This window comes from Ambystoma mexicanum, chromosome 5q (assembly GCF_040938575.1).
Source record: "Ambystoma mexicanum isolate Mex_15411 chromosome 5q, UKY_AmexF1_1, whole genome shotgun sequence".
Taxonomy (NCBI): Eukaryota; Metazoa; Chordata; class Amphibia; order Caudata; family Ambystomatidae; genus Ambystoma; species Ambystoma mexicanum.
In genome coordinates this window covers 398,032,619-398,046,525 of record NC_090933.1, presented here as the reverse complement: position 1 = coordinate 398,046,525, position 13,907 = coordinate 398,032,619, and the positions used below count along the sequence as shown (strand labels likewise).

Sequence of the window (13,907 nt, the reverse complement as noted above, 5' to 3'; positions counted from 1 at the left end):
GCCATCAGGCCCTTCTTATCATGGCAAAACTGCATCTCAATAGCCAGAGCCATCATCGGCCCCAGACTAGACTACTGCAATGCCCTGTTCATTAGAACCTCCCAGAAAAACCTTGCCAAACTCCAGATTGCCCAAAATAATGCCTTAAGGGCTGCCACAGGCACCTCGCGCAAGGAACACATTTCGGGGATCAGGAGGGAGGTACACTGGCTCCGCATCAAGGAAAGGGTGATCTTCAAAACTCTGGCCCTTACACACAAGTGCCTTCACAATCAAGCACCCCCCTATCTGACACAGAGGATAACTAGACAAACTGTCTCCAGACCCTCAAGGGCAGCCTACGCCAACCGCATCACTGTCCCACACACACGGAGAGCGCGTGCAGGAGGCACCAGCTAACCCACTATGGCGGCTACCCTATGGAACAACCTTCCAGCTCAGATGAGGTCAATCGACTCACACACGGCCTTCCACAAGGACTTAAAAACCAAGCTCTTCATCTAAAGAGCCTGTCATTCTAGGTATGCTTTATTAATGTATTCACCATGTATAGGAGACTATGTACCTAGACAAGATTAGTAACCAACTGTAACAATCAATCTGTATCATATGTAACCATGCAAATGTGCATAAGCAAATGTATTCAAACAGACCTTTGGGGCCACTTACTGTAACCCTCAAGCAAGCCTTCTTAAAAACTACTTATAGCGCCTCGTTGCCTGTGCGCTGTAGTGCGCTCTACAAATGCTAAAATAAAATAAATCAATCAGCCGAGCAAGAGACTGAGAAAATTTGGAATAAAAGCATCTCCATATAGTGATCATGCTATGCTTATTGTAGATTTGCAATGTACTATATCAAGTGCTAACTGAGTTTTTGAAGACTAGACTTACGGTCAATACAAGGGGTAACAGATTGAAATGGACATAAATGAAAACGGAGAAATGTAGGTCAACAATTTTGCATGGCTTTGAGTCGATGAAAATTGAATTGAAAATATTGAGCTATTCAGTGATAATCTTTACACCTTACTTGAACGAAACTATGAGTAAGGTAGAGAACAAGAACACAACATCAAAATCTTTATCTAGAAATCATTTACATAGATTCGATCTGTCGACTCATGAACATAAGGCTATACTTCATAAAGAAATCAGAGCTATTAAAGGTACAGGCGATGTTGGGGTAAAATTGTTGAGGATCAAAAAGCTCAAACAAAAGTTTAATAATTGAAACATATGGCATAAAGGAATTCTCCACCAAAAAGATGGTGAAAGACTCCTTCAGGAGTTAGGAACAATAATTCAAAATCTTTTTGGGAGGTACTGAATAACTTGGAATCAAGTCAAACAGAAACAATTCTCAATCCAATTAATGAACAAACCTGGATTGATCATTTTAGCAAAATCTATAATAATGAGGTGGATTGTTTGAGGGCTTGTGTAACAGATCCATCTACATGACAAACAGACTATAGTTGTGCAGATATCACTCGAATAATTAAATGCTCTAACAAGTCACGAAGTGTGGGGCCGAACAACCTCTCGAATGTAATTTTAAAGGAGAATATTAACCTCTGGTCTAAAGTGCTTTATATTTTATTTGACGATATGTTTAAGACCAAGACCATTCCAGTCTCTTGGAGGCTTACGTTCTTCCTATATACAAAAAAGTGGCCTGAGATGTAATCCTAAGAGTTATAGGCCAATTGCCATTAGTGATGCAGACTCAAAAAATTGTGCGTCCTTAGTGTTAATTGATATCCAGAAATGGATATATGCCAATGATATTTTGAATATTAACCAGACTGGATTTAAGAAGGGCATGGGAACAGATTGTGGGGGTTTGATCATTTTTCCCTGCAGAAGGCTGCCTTGACGAAAGGTTCACAGCCAGTCTTTAAGGCATCAATGGACTTTAGTATGGCCTTCGATATGGACAGATCCACGTTATGGAAAATGCTGCAAGAGATGGGAATGCCGGAGGGTCTCTTGAATATCATAATTGCTTTGTACTCCAATACTAAAATGCAAGTACGTTTGAATTCGGAAGGTCTGCTAACTAGAAAACTCGACATCCAAAACGGATTGCAATAGGGGTGTATGTTAGCACCTACCCTTTTCAACCTTTATACATCAGGTGCGAGCATTGCCTTTAAAAATAAGGGATTAATTTCACCAAAGTTTGGGGACATTGCAACTGGGTGGATTTCCTATGCCAATGACTTTCTTTTACTGGATAGTACTAAAGTTGGGCTGCAACGTGTAATAAATCAATTTGTCGATTATATAAAAGACTTGAAGCTTCAAATCAATCCAGCTAAAACTGTCATTGTTCGTTTAGATCAAAGAATCAAAACACAATCGAAATTGACGTAGTGTTGTGAAGGTAAACAAGTTAAACTGTCTAATACTATATGTTACTTAGGTTATCTAGTTAGCGATACGGGTTCATTAAGCATGACTAAAAAACATATAAAGATTAAAGCCGAAACTGCACTTAGACAAATGAGAATAATTGAACACAAATATGGTAAATTTTCATTGCCCCATTGAGGGAATTCTATAGAATGAAGATAGTGCCTCGTTTGTATATGGTTTAGAATTCTGTACTTGTGAATTTTTTATCTGAAAATTATAGAAAGCCCAATGCTACATGGTAACGGAATGGCACTAAAAATCAGACTAATAGCGTACCTGAAAAATGTGTGTCATTTATTATAAGGAGGACATTCAAAGTTAATTATGGAATATTGAGATTATCGTTTTATATTGGTCTTATATGATATTTTATGCTGGTCTTAGACTATTTTATTTGGATTTTAAAGAATTCCCAGTATTCGAGATGGAAAGTGTTTATCTTTTGTTTTTGTAAGGTTTATGTGATTGTTTATTTGGTTTTGTAATTGAAGATTTAGGGTTGTTCGTAATGTTGAAAATTTTGTTTAGAATGAAATATTTTTCTATGAATTGTATAAGAACCAAGTTTTATTTCAAATTGTTTCTTTTGTTTATACTTTTGCAAACGTTTTTATAAACTATAAGCAAATAAATAAAATATTGTAATACACCCAAAGGGTACTGCATACAATATTGCCTAACAGTAACCATTGGTTTTTACTCCCCAAGAATAGGTGCAACATATACTGAATGTGTATGAAAATATTTTGACTTCCCTACTGTTAGTTGTTCCAAATAAGGTTTATGATTTGGTCTGTGTACCTGCAAGCATAATGTTGTGTTTTTATAATTGTGATTACATATAATGTGTGATAGTACTTATTTACCCCTAGAATTATCTAGGCCTACCTTTATTTAAATAAATCCTTTATTTTTACATACATAGTGTTTCAGTGTTTCTTTGGACCATTTGCATTACAATTTCATTTGTACCGATTCTACAGCCCTCTCTCCCTCCCAAGATAAATCTGGCTACTCGGCCTATGCTACCATGAACTCAGGTGGTACAGCCTTGTACTAAGAATGGAGTCTTGTACTGCCTCAATTGAACGGTTTTACTAAGCCCTTAGTTGGACTTCAGAAAAACTGTCCTAACAATTAGTCCAGTGCTGCAATCTCTGCACTGGCTTCTTGTGAGACATAGAATAGCTTTAAAATATTTTTTGTCTGGTCCATCGGGTGTACTATCGGGTAGGGGCAGACTTCCTTCGGGATAGGTTCCAACCCCATTCCCCGTCAGACTCTTGGTACTAGTAACGACCGACTGGTGCAGATTGCTAAATTCCATCCCCAGAGAGTTGGTGGAAAAGCGTTTTCCACGGCGGCCAGTAAATTATGGAACGATCTTCAGCTGAAACTGAGACAGACGGAACATCACTTGCATTTTCTTCGCCTTCTCAAAACTTTGCTTTTCTGCGGATCCTTGGGATTGCTCCAGCTTACTGTGTATACCCTTACACCAAGATACCTCCGGGTGAACGTGCATGCTATACATTCTCATCACATTGATTGCTTGGAGGGGGTTAGCCGAAACCCTTGCGGTATGGCCCCTAGTGCCTGCTGCACCCTCACCTGAATTGCCTCTGGAAGGTGGATTGGGAGCTAGACAATTCCCTTGATTGGCACACCACATGCTAGTGCCTGCTCCTGAGGAATAGCTTGACTGGACTGATCTTGCATATCCTTGTGCAAGAAAAGTGTGCGGATTGTTATAAGACCCCCTCTGCATGAAGGGCTTATTAGCGATCTGATCTAAAGTTTTTAGGGTCTCGTGCTCTTTTTTAACACTTGAGAGAGGATATTGTTTGTTTGTTTGTTTGTTTATTTATTTGTAATGCGCGCCATACCCAAGGGTAACCGGGCACAGTGAGCAGAATATACGAAGCTTTCAAAGGTGCATAGAAATTACAATGTTACAGCAAATTACAATGTTACATAATTAAAAGATACATATATACATTCAGATGAGTAACATAACACAAATAAAGTCTTTCAAACCTTACATGTTGTTGTCAATGAGGTGTTTGATGAGGTTCGTTCTAAAGTGGGGGAAAGGTTGGTCTGATCTAAGGTTGTGTGGCAGGGCATTCCACCATTTGGCGGCTAGCACAGGGAAGCTTGTGCCGCCAATTTTGGCAAGTTTAAATCTTGGAATTTCCAGACAGTTGGAGTTAGGCGTTCTTGTAGGTCTGCTAGAGGTTTTTCTTTTTATTTTGTCCATCAGGTAAATGGGGGCAGCGTTATTGAGGGCTTTGTGCGTCAGGGAGAGCATTTTTAGGAGAATTTTATTGTCGGTGGAGAGCCATTTGTATTGTTGTCTAGTGGAGGAGATATGTTCCCTTTTGTTTATGGCTAAGGCGGCTCTAAGGGTGTTATTTTGGAGGATTTGTAGCCTTTTGGTGATAGTTTTGTTAGCGCCACTGTAAAGGGCTTTGCAATAATCGAGTCGTGATAGTATTAAGGCTCTCGCTAAGATCATGCAACTGTTGTTGGATAAGAAAGGTTTACCTGCTCTTATTAATTCACAGGTATAGGCTGTCGTGGAAGCTAAGGAATTAACTTGTTTGGCAAGAGACATGGTGGAGTCGAGATTGAAACCTAGTGTTTTTACTGCACTCGAGACCTTAATGCAATTGCCATCTATGTTAAACGTGGAGTAGTCCTTGCCTAGTTTGTTGATATTGGCCTGCGTGCCCAGAATGATCAGCTCAGTCTTATCATCATTCAGGCAGAGGCCATGTGATGCCATCCATGCCTGAATGATGAGGTACACCCTATTCACCAACTCCCTGTCCTTGCTGTGATCCCCAGAAAGCGGGAGGAGAATCTGTGTATCATCTGCATAGTTAGTGTAGGTGATACCTAGAAGGTCCAGATCATCGAAAAGGGGTTTAGTGAATATGTTGTACAGGGTTGGTAAAACACAGGAGCCTTGAGGGACGCCGCACGTGATTGGAAGAGGGTCGGCTGCTGCCGAGGGGGAGAAGACTCTCATTGTTCTCTCACTCAGAAAGGATTCAATCCATTTGGTGGCATGCGTAGAGAAGTGTGCAGCACTGTCCAAGTGTTTGCAGAGGACCCTATGATCCACCAGATCGAAAGCAGCTGAGAGATCAAGTAAGAGGAGGAGTGCCGTCTTACCTTGGTCTCTCAGTTCGTCTATTTGGGTCTTTAGATCAATGAGTGCAGTTTCAGTACCATGGAGTGGACGGAAACCAGATTGTCTGGCTCCCAGTAGATTATTAGATTCAAGGTGTCTTTGAATTTGTGTATAGGCAACCTTGTCTAGCATCTTCAGAAGGAAAGGTACGGTAGTGATAGGCCGATAATTGGTGGGGGTGAGGGGGTCAAGGGTCTGCTTCTTGAGAAGTGGGAGCACCCATGATTGTTTTAGGTTCGCCGGGATATTACCTGTGGCGAAGGAGGAGTTGATCAATTTTGAAATGAACGGTGAAAGGTCTCTGGCAGCGTCTTATTAGTTGTGCTGGGCAGATGTCACCTTTGCAGTTCGACGATTTGAGGGAGAGGATGATTTTCTCTACCTCTAAGATGGTAGTTTTAGTGAAGGAGAATTTGTTGGTTGGGTCATTGATGGTGTTGTTGAGTGGCAGCTTGTTTGTGAGGTTTAGGGAATCTCTTAGGGAATGTGCTCTATGGGCATACTGACGAGTGGTGTGGGTTTGAACCCAGAGTTCCTGAGCCATGTGTGGGGATTGACGGGTATTCCCTCAGCCACAACCTTTCCTGCTGCACCCGCAGCATCAAGGGAGTTTTTAATAATGGCATTGGCAGTATGTTGGCCCTCAGCTAAGGTATGAATCGGAGCACAGGGGCTATGGCTCCCTAGTAACTTGCTCCTTCAATTGATCCAATTTTGCTCTCCTTATCTGGTGGCACTTTGGAAATAGATTGGGGAGTAGCCGCCCTTTTGCGGGTGGTATTAACTAGTAGGGAGTCAGGTTTTAGGTGACCCTTAATAAAGAGAGGGTCTGTGGGTGCATATTTAAAGCGCTTCTCTATGTACGGGTTGACTGCTCTATTAAGAGCAGGAGTAGGAGACATTGTCTGATGGATTGTAACAAAGGGATACTTGTCCCACTTGTTTCATCTCATTGAGGATGTTCTCAACAAAGTCTTTGTCTTCCTCCGACTCCTGTGTGTCTATTTTGAAAAAATCTGCTGGCCTCTAAGGAGGTTGTTATACTCAGTCTTAAGTTAATACAGTTGGTCGTCAATGTGCAAGTTTGAACAGTTTTAGGTAAGAATTGGTGCAGCATATACATCTTGTTTAGTCTCTGTGAGACTAAACAAGATGTATATGCTTGGTATTAGGTAACCCACCTTTTGGTATAGGTCTGTACTACACAAGTTGGAAGTGTGACTGAGCAGCCAAGCCCATCTCAAGAGGGGTAAATGTGAGCTGTATAGCTGAACAAATGAAATCCATAAGTACAAGTTATCAAGTAACACACTCAAGGTTTCAGTTATAAATAGTTATTTAACATCAGCTTTTAAATGAGCATACTTCAAAAAGGCAATTCTTTGTAACGGTTCAAGTAAACTTTGGAAATACTTTACAGAATCAATAATGCTGGTAAATATTCTTTGGATATGCTCAATACACTTCTCCTACACCCTACAGCGACTACAATTACAAGGATAGTATTTGCATTTATATATCACACCAATATAGTTTGAAGACTCTGGGTTGCAGATAGGAAGAGTTAAGGAAAATAAAAAGGTTAGAACAGTTTCTTAAAAGGTGAGGACAACTGAATCCTCCAATGAAGTCTAGGTAAGCCTTTCCCAGCAGGAACAGTATTCAATAAGCTACAACCTATGGAGGGACAAGCAATGCCAAAGTCAATGGATTTAGAAGAATGCCTTTAGGGAGCAAGGAGAGACAAAGCCATTTGGAAAAAGCCCATAGTTCTGATGCACTTCTTGGATAAATATATTTCTAAGGAAATCACTGAAGACACACAAGCTGTTAGGCCCGTGCAAAGGGGAGTTGAAATCAACTCAGAAGGTTAAGCAAGTGAGACAGCATGACTTAAGGCAAAAAGGTCCAGCTGGATGCCGTCTTGCTACAGCTATGCAGACTCTGGTTCCTGGGCCTCACTCGTGGGGACAAGAGGGAGGGCTCCTGTGGCAGTCCTCGGAGTGGTCGTCAGCAGTTATGGGCTCTCTTCGATTCAGCGGCACTTTGCTGTTTCACCGCTTCGCAAACAGCACTGATGCAGAACACATCTCCAGTTGGACTTTCCTTGCTCCCTCGGTCCTGGACTCTGGATCGGGGACTCTGAAACAGGATTTCCTGCTTCTGGAGTGTCCTTAGGAGGCTCCTGGAGCTGTTAGCCAGATTAGTTCAGCGGCAGGCGTTGCACTCAGTTATGGACACTCGACCCCTTTTGCAGCAATGGAGGGGCACAGCAAGTCAGGGATTGTGCCAAAGTGGAGTTCGTCTCGGGGTTAGTTGGTCCCACTAACCCAAGGGATGAAGTTGTCCCTTCTGGAGCTTCTCTGTCAATTCGAAAAAGCAGGTCAGCACAGCAGCAGGGCTTCACCAGTACTTTGAGGTGCAGGAGGTTGCAGCGGGCGTCTCTGCACGATTCCTGCTTCAATTGTTTCTTCTAGTGGTCGACTCTGCATGTAGTCCCAAAACCCACACCTTTTAAGGAGGTTTTCCCATTCATTCATGCACAGCCTAGGCTGTCAATCACACAGCAGGGTGGCTGTCCTTTCCGGACACCCAGCCGGCCATCCAGGACTGGTTTCGATCAGGCACACTGAAAGACAAAGGACAGATGAGTTTCGGGACCCTCCCTCACATCTTGTCCTTCCAGACACACCGGAGCCAGGGGCGGCCTTCAGGGCAGAAGCCCGCAAAGGCGAAACACACAAAGGGCTCAAATCTGTCTCAAGGCACAGACCAACCTCACAAATAGAAAATGGCAAAGAAAGAAGTAAAAAAGCACAAAGGTAGTAAAAAGTAAACCACTGCCACCAGCCATTTAAAGTAGTGAGGGTAACAGAAAATGTTACATGAGAAACTAGGATAAGGGGCTACTAAGTAACCCCCCCTACTCCACAAAAGATGGTGTGTGCTGGACCTACAAAGGAAAAGTTAAGCAAGATAAATTTCATCTTACTATTCTTGAGAAGTGTAGTTCACCCGAGAAAAGGTATTTAAACCTTAAGAACAATCCAAAGGATTTCTTAGTGACACTGCACTGAAGGTGCTGCGTATCACCATACAAAAAGCAGATGCCTATGGAGTTTGTCAGACTCCAAAAACAGTGAAAACTAAATCCAAATCAGGGGAAAACACGAGAGCATGAGAAAAAGGTCCCACTCATGCAGGAATTAAAATTTAAAAAGTCTTAAGTCCAGCAAAAGAGCTTAGGGTCTCTAAGGTTGAAAGGAATTAGCACAAAAATGAACATTCTCCCTAACAAACAGGCTCTTGTGCGACATCTGGGGATAGTATGGAATAGTCATTTGGTTCATCGGGTCTGTGCCAAGTGTTGGGAAAGATTTGAAAGATTTCTCTTACCAGCACCCTTCCTTCCATTTCTATGGACCCCCACACCATTTGCTTTTATTCTTGAATCCAACCTGCTCTTTTTGCAGTGCAATGAAGCCTTAAGCTTAACTACACTGGCTTTTTGCTCATCTGTCACGCAGAAACTGAAATGTCCTTCACGCTGTCAGTACTTTCCCCTAGTCTAGTTACTTTAATACTACTTTTGGTAACTTGTTATCACTTTCGTAATTTGTTATCATTGTACAATGTACCTTACAGTGCAGTACAATGGGGTACACTTTTTGTTTTGCTCTATGGTATTACTCAGAGGATTGTTGGCTTACTCTAGCTAGGTGTGCCAAATGGACAAGCTGGTGGCAGCAGTTACTTTTTGCTATTTTATGGTGTATTTTGTTTTAGGCCTTCCAGATTTACCGCGTTTGGCTACTAACTGTGGCTAGTGGTCATGCATGGCTTTTTCGCTTGTTCTTTGGCCATCTTGTGTTTTACCCTTCTTCCTGGCTTGTGAGGCCAGGAAAATCCTTATATGGACTTCAACCCAGGAAAGCAGCGGCTTTTGGCATGCTACTGGAGTTTTGCCACCAGTGGTCCTGACTGGAACACTGCTGGGGTGTGTGTGTGGGCTAGATCTGTCATTGGCTGGGAGTTTCAGCTGTTACTTGGCTTTTGGGATAAGAAGAGGAACCATGCACCAACTCTAGGGAGAGCTTGAAATAAACCGAAGGAGCCAATAATCCTGTCCAGCCGCAAGACCGCGAGGAGACCGGAGACCCGTTGGAATAAGGCATGGCGACCAACTTCTGCTGCTGTCCTGGTAGAGCCCTGTCCTGTGGAAGATCTTCAGCAGTCTTGCGAAGGAGCTGCGACCCTTGGAGTGGAGGGAACATCCATTCTCGACATCAGCTCAGAGTCCTACAAAGAAGACCCTTTGGAGGCACCCCTGGACCGCCTAGTGGCTGACCAGCTCTGAATTTGGTCTACCAGGCTGCAGACGTTGCCATTCTGAATTGAAGCCTGGAACCTGTGGGATCCTCAGCTTATCTTATAGGACTTACCTCTGCAAAAGTGCATGGTCCTGGCATCAAGGGGACCCGAGTTAGGCGGTGATGTATGAGTGTAGCAACTGCATCCCTTTGCGTCACCATGCATCAGTGGTCGTCATTTGAAACTGCTTACCTGTGCCCAGCCTTGTCCTGATAGGGGCCCTACATTGAATTCTTTCGCATTTTTCAACTGGAAGACCCTGCACCAGCATTGGTCACCGACCGGAGAAGCTCTCGGACCTGCACGCCCTGGGGATCAAGATCTGAGGCTGACAAGGGGGAAAAGCGACATAGGACCTCCTTCAGCAGACCTGCCAAGTCCTATGCAGAATCAGAGTACAGGGGTGAGTTGTAGCGATATATAACTGAACCCCTAATACCCTCTTAAAAGTTTCGATAACTTGTATAACTTTTGTAACAATTTGGCTTTGCCATTGCTTGTTTACACAAGCACTCCGAAGGTTGGGGACACATTTGTTAGTTACATTAACCTGTCCCCCAACATTTGGAACTGTTCATTGGACCCCAGAGACCCTACCTTCATTTTTTCCAGCTTCACAAAACTGTATGGAACTTTGATGAACTTTTGGGCACAAGGCCCCATACATCTTATGGATGGACTTCTTCTGACGCTAGTATTGCATCTCTGTGGACCCGTCGTGCTTGTACTAATCTGTACCTTCCTTTTCAGGGTTTTGATCTTTATTTTGCCCTACTCCAGTGATTGTATATATTTTGTAGTCATTTTTCACTGTGTTATTTGGCCAGAAGTAAAGAAGTATTTTTAAACCTCTTTGTCTAAGTGTGTTCGTTGACTGTTTCACTGTGTGTGCTCATTGTGGACCCCTTACCGCCTCTTGAGACTTAGCCTAGACCACTCGCTTTGCAACCCTGAACTGGTTTGGCCACAGCTCCAAGAGTTGTCCCAGTCACAATACTAGATCGTCCTTCTAAACATCTGTCCACCAGGCCACAGTATAGAAAAACCAGTCCTAACAATATGTGTTTTCATCTGACAATGTTGTGCTAGCCCCTGAGGACCGCCCCCCATAACCAATGTAGTACTACCTCAAAGCCGCCCCCAGGATTCAAATCGGGGAGGTTCCCCCCATGGAAATAGCCAGATTCATCACATTACGTAAATGTAGGACAAATATACAGCAGAAAACAAATTATTGTATAGCAACTCTTACCCGTGTTCTGCAAAGGTACCATGACAGACGCCTCTTGAGCAGGCACGCAGTCATTTACATCTCCATTAAATGGCACTACAACATTATCCCCTCTTCTCTGCTGTATGCGCTCCAATAACTTGTCCAGATCATCGCCTTAAAAAACAAATATCAATAAATGGCATTTAAAAACAAAGGAGTTGCTGGCTACCTTTAAAAGGTAAACTCTGACATTTTTGCATTTATTCTTTAAAGTAAAAACAGTGCTTTGACAAGAAGCTCTTTACAAAGTGCACACTAATGGCTGCAGAAGTTACACTGCTGGGTGCTTTACACTAAGTGATGATACGATGGCAATTGTGGTGGGTGTTAGGTAAGATTTTGTAACTTACGAAAGGACTTACGAAAGGATTTGTAGAATGGCAGAGCAGCCAGACTTATCTTATGAGAAGGATGTGAACTGTAGGTAAGTACAATGAACCCAATAGATATAATAGTCCAAAGAAACTCTTACACAATGAAAGTTATATTAAAAATATACATGTATTCTTATATTAACACAAGGCAGACAAGTAAATACTTATTTCAACTAACCCACACACAGGAATTATTAACAATACTTTTCATAGGTGACTGCTTCAATTGTAGTTGCTCGTGGTTACAATTGTTACAGAGAATGACATTAATGACAGTTCTACCGTATTACTAGTAGTGCTGCGCACTTGCATTGGTTACAGATAAAGGGTAACTGCATTCATTTAGTAAGGTCCCATCAGACTGAGGGAAAAGAAGGGTTATACAATACTTCAACAGTACTTTATAGTAACACTTTTCAAGGCTCCTTAAACTTTAGAATTCCAATCCCTAACTATCCAAAAGTCAGTCTAGGAACAGGAAAAGTCTTATGTAGCAGCACAAAAGTAGAAATTCCTGAGGATATTTGGAGTCACTAAAATAGAAATGCTCAGCAAGGTAACACAAGTTACAGGGACCCTGCAAAGGACTGCCGGATAAGAAACAAGCTGTTAAGCATGGGCCAGAGATATGGGTGGACACCCAAACACCTCTTCAAGCACTCCAGTCACCCTGGAGCGACTATTCGGCTTAAGGCCTTTAGCCCCAAAGTAAAATATTCACAAACTTCAAATCTTAAAAAAATAACGCCCTTAGGGCAGCCCTCAACACCCCACGTACTGACCACATCACCCACGCAAGACAGACAACTGGCTCCCCATAAAAGACAGAATCACATTCAGGACCCTCATGATCACACACAAATGCCTTAACAACACAGCCCCAAAATACCTTGTCGACAAATTCTGTACCAGGACATCCTCCAGACCCACCAGAACTAACTACGCGCACTGCCTGAACATTCCCAAATACAGACTCCAGAAATCAGGCGGCACTAGCTTCCCAGTCTTAGCAGCAAAAGCATAGAATTCCATGCCCCCATCACTGAGATATGAACATCACTTCCCCACCTTCCTTTTCAAAGTCAAAGCATGGCTTCTAACCGCAATCCCTTGCACATAACTTCATACCCACTTCTTCCACGTTCAATTTCTATATACATGTACATTGTGCCTATCCCATCCTGGGATAATTGTTCCTACTACTCAATCCTGTAAAAGAACGTATTCACTGCATATTAATCCTGTCTGTAATCAACATCAACAACCACCCCTAATCACTGCTGTATACTATGTATACTATGTAACTGTAAATTCCTGCAATTATGCAACCTCGCATGTATATTATGTAATTGTAAATTCCAGTAACTAAGCAACTTCACATATATGTAACCTCTACTCAAGACCAATCGCCTAGCTACCCCTGGGTTCAGCACGCTATATAAGCAAATAAACTAAACCTCAGGGTGGAAGATGAAAATGCAGCTGGATTCTCTCCTGTGCAGCAGCGACGGACCTGGTCTCCTGATTCCTCGGTCTGGTAATGAAACAAATGACTCTGAATGGGATGTCACAGCAGCAGCAGTCTCGAGAGAGAGAGAGAGAGAGAGAGGACCATCAGAAAGGATTTCTTCGGTTTCCAACTTCAGTCTGCGGTTTTGCTGCATTTTTTATCAGCTCCAACAAAGGACTGTTATCGCTTGGTCGATCCTGCACGCTCCTGCAGTCCGGCACTCTGGTGATGGGACTTAAATGAGTGGGATCGTGCCTCTCGAGGTCCAACGGGAGCTCACCAAAGTTCTGAGCAGATTTGTCCACATCAAGGCGTTGCGCTGTAAATGGGTCGGAGCTCTCCGGATATTCACAGTTTGCAGCCCTGGAAGGTCACAGCACCTCGGCAGACGGCTCGATTAGCAGTTCGTCTTGGGGCTAGTTGGTCCCACTGTTAGGTAAGATTTTCATAGCAATGATAAATCTTCCTGACCTGTGTTTACCTTAGAACTTTTTGCATTGCTGGTTTCCCTACACCTCACCGAGTGGGAACCTTTTTCCACACTCACAGAATCGTTTACTCTTTTTATCCGTGTCATTTTTAAGACTCTCCATAGTGTCTTTTTAATTTTATCCTCTGACAACCTTTGGTATACACCTTTTTATTGTTACAGGGTTGCCCCTGGCGTTCCCCTTTAACTTCCTCTGGCTAACCTTGTGAGAACTACAGTTCCCAAGGGTAGAAAGGATCTTTGAATCCCTTTTACATTTTATTAAGTCAG

The 13,907-nt window shown here is 42.7% G+C and overlaps 1 protein-coding gene across 5 annotated transcripts in view; it reads right to left on the bottom strand.

Annotated features, from left to right (window-relative positions):
- GREB1L (GREB1 like retinoic acid receptor coactivator) overlaps positions 1-13,907 on the bottom strand; it is a 1,340,557-nt gene that overhangs the window by 173,598 nt on the left and 1,153,052 nt on the right. For all 5 annotated transcript variants that reach the window (XM_069620882.1, XM_069620883.1, XM_069620885.1 and 2 more), the window contains one exon: positions 11,243-11,377. In XM_069620882.1, the coding sequence (XP_069476983.1) occupies positions 11,243-11,377 (135 nt within the window). The remainder of the gene's footprint in view (positions 1-11,242; positions 11,378-13,907) is intronic.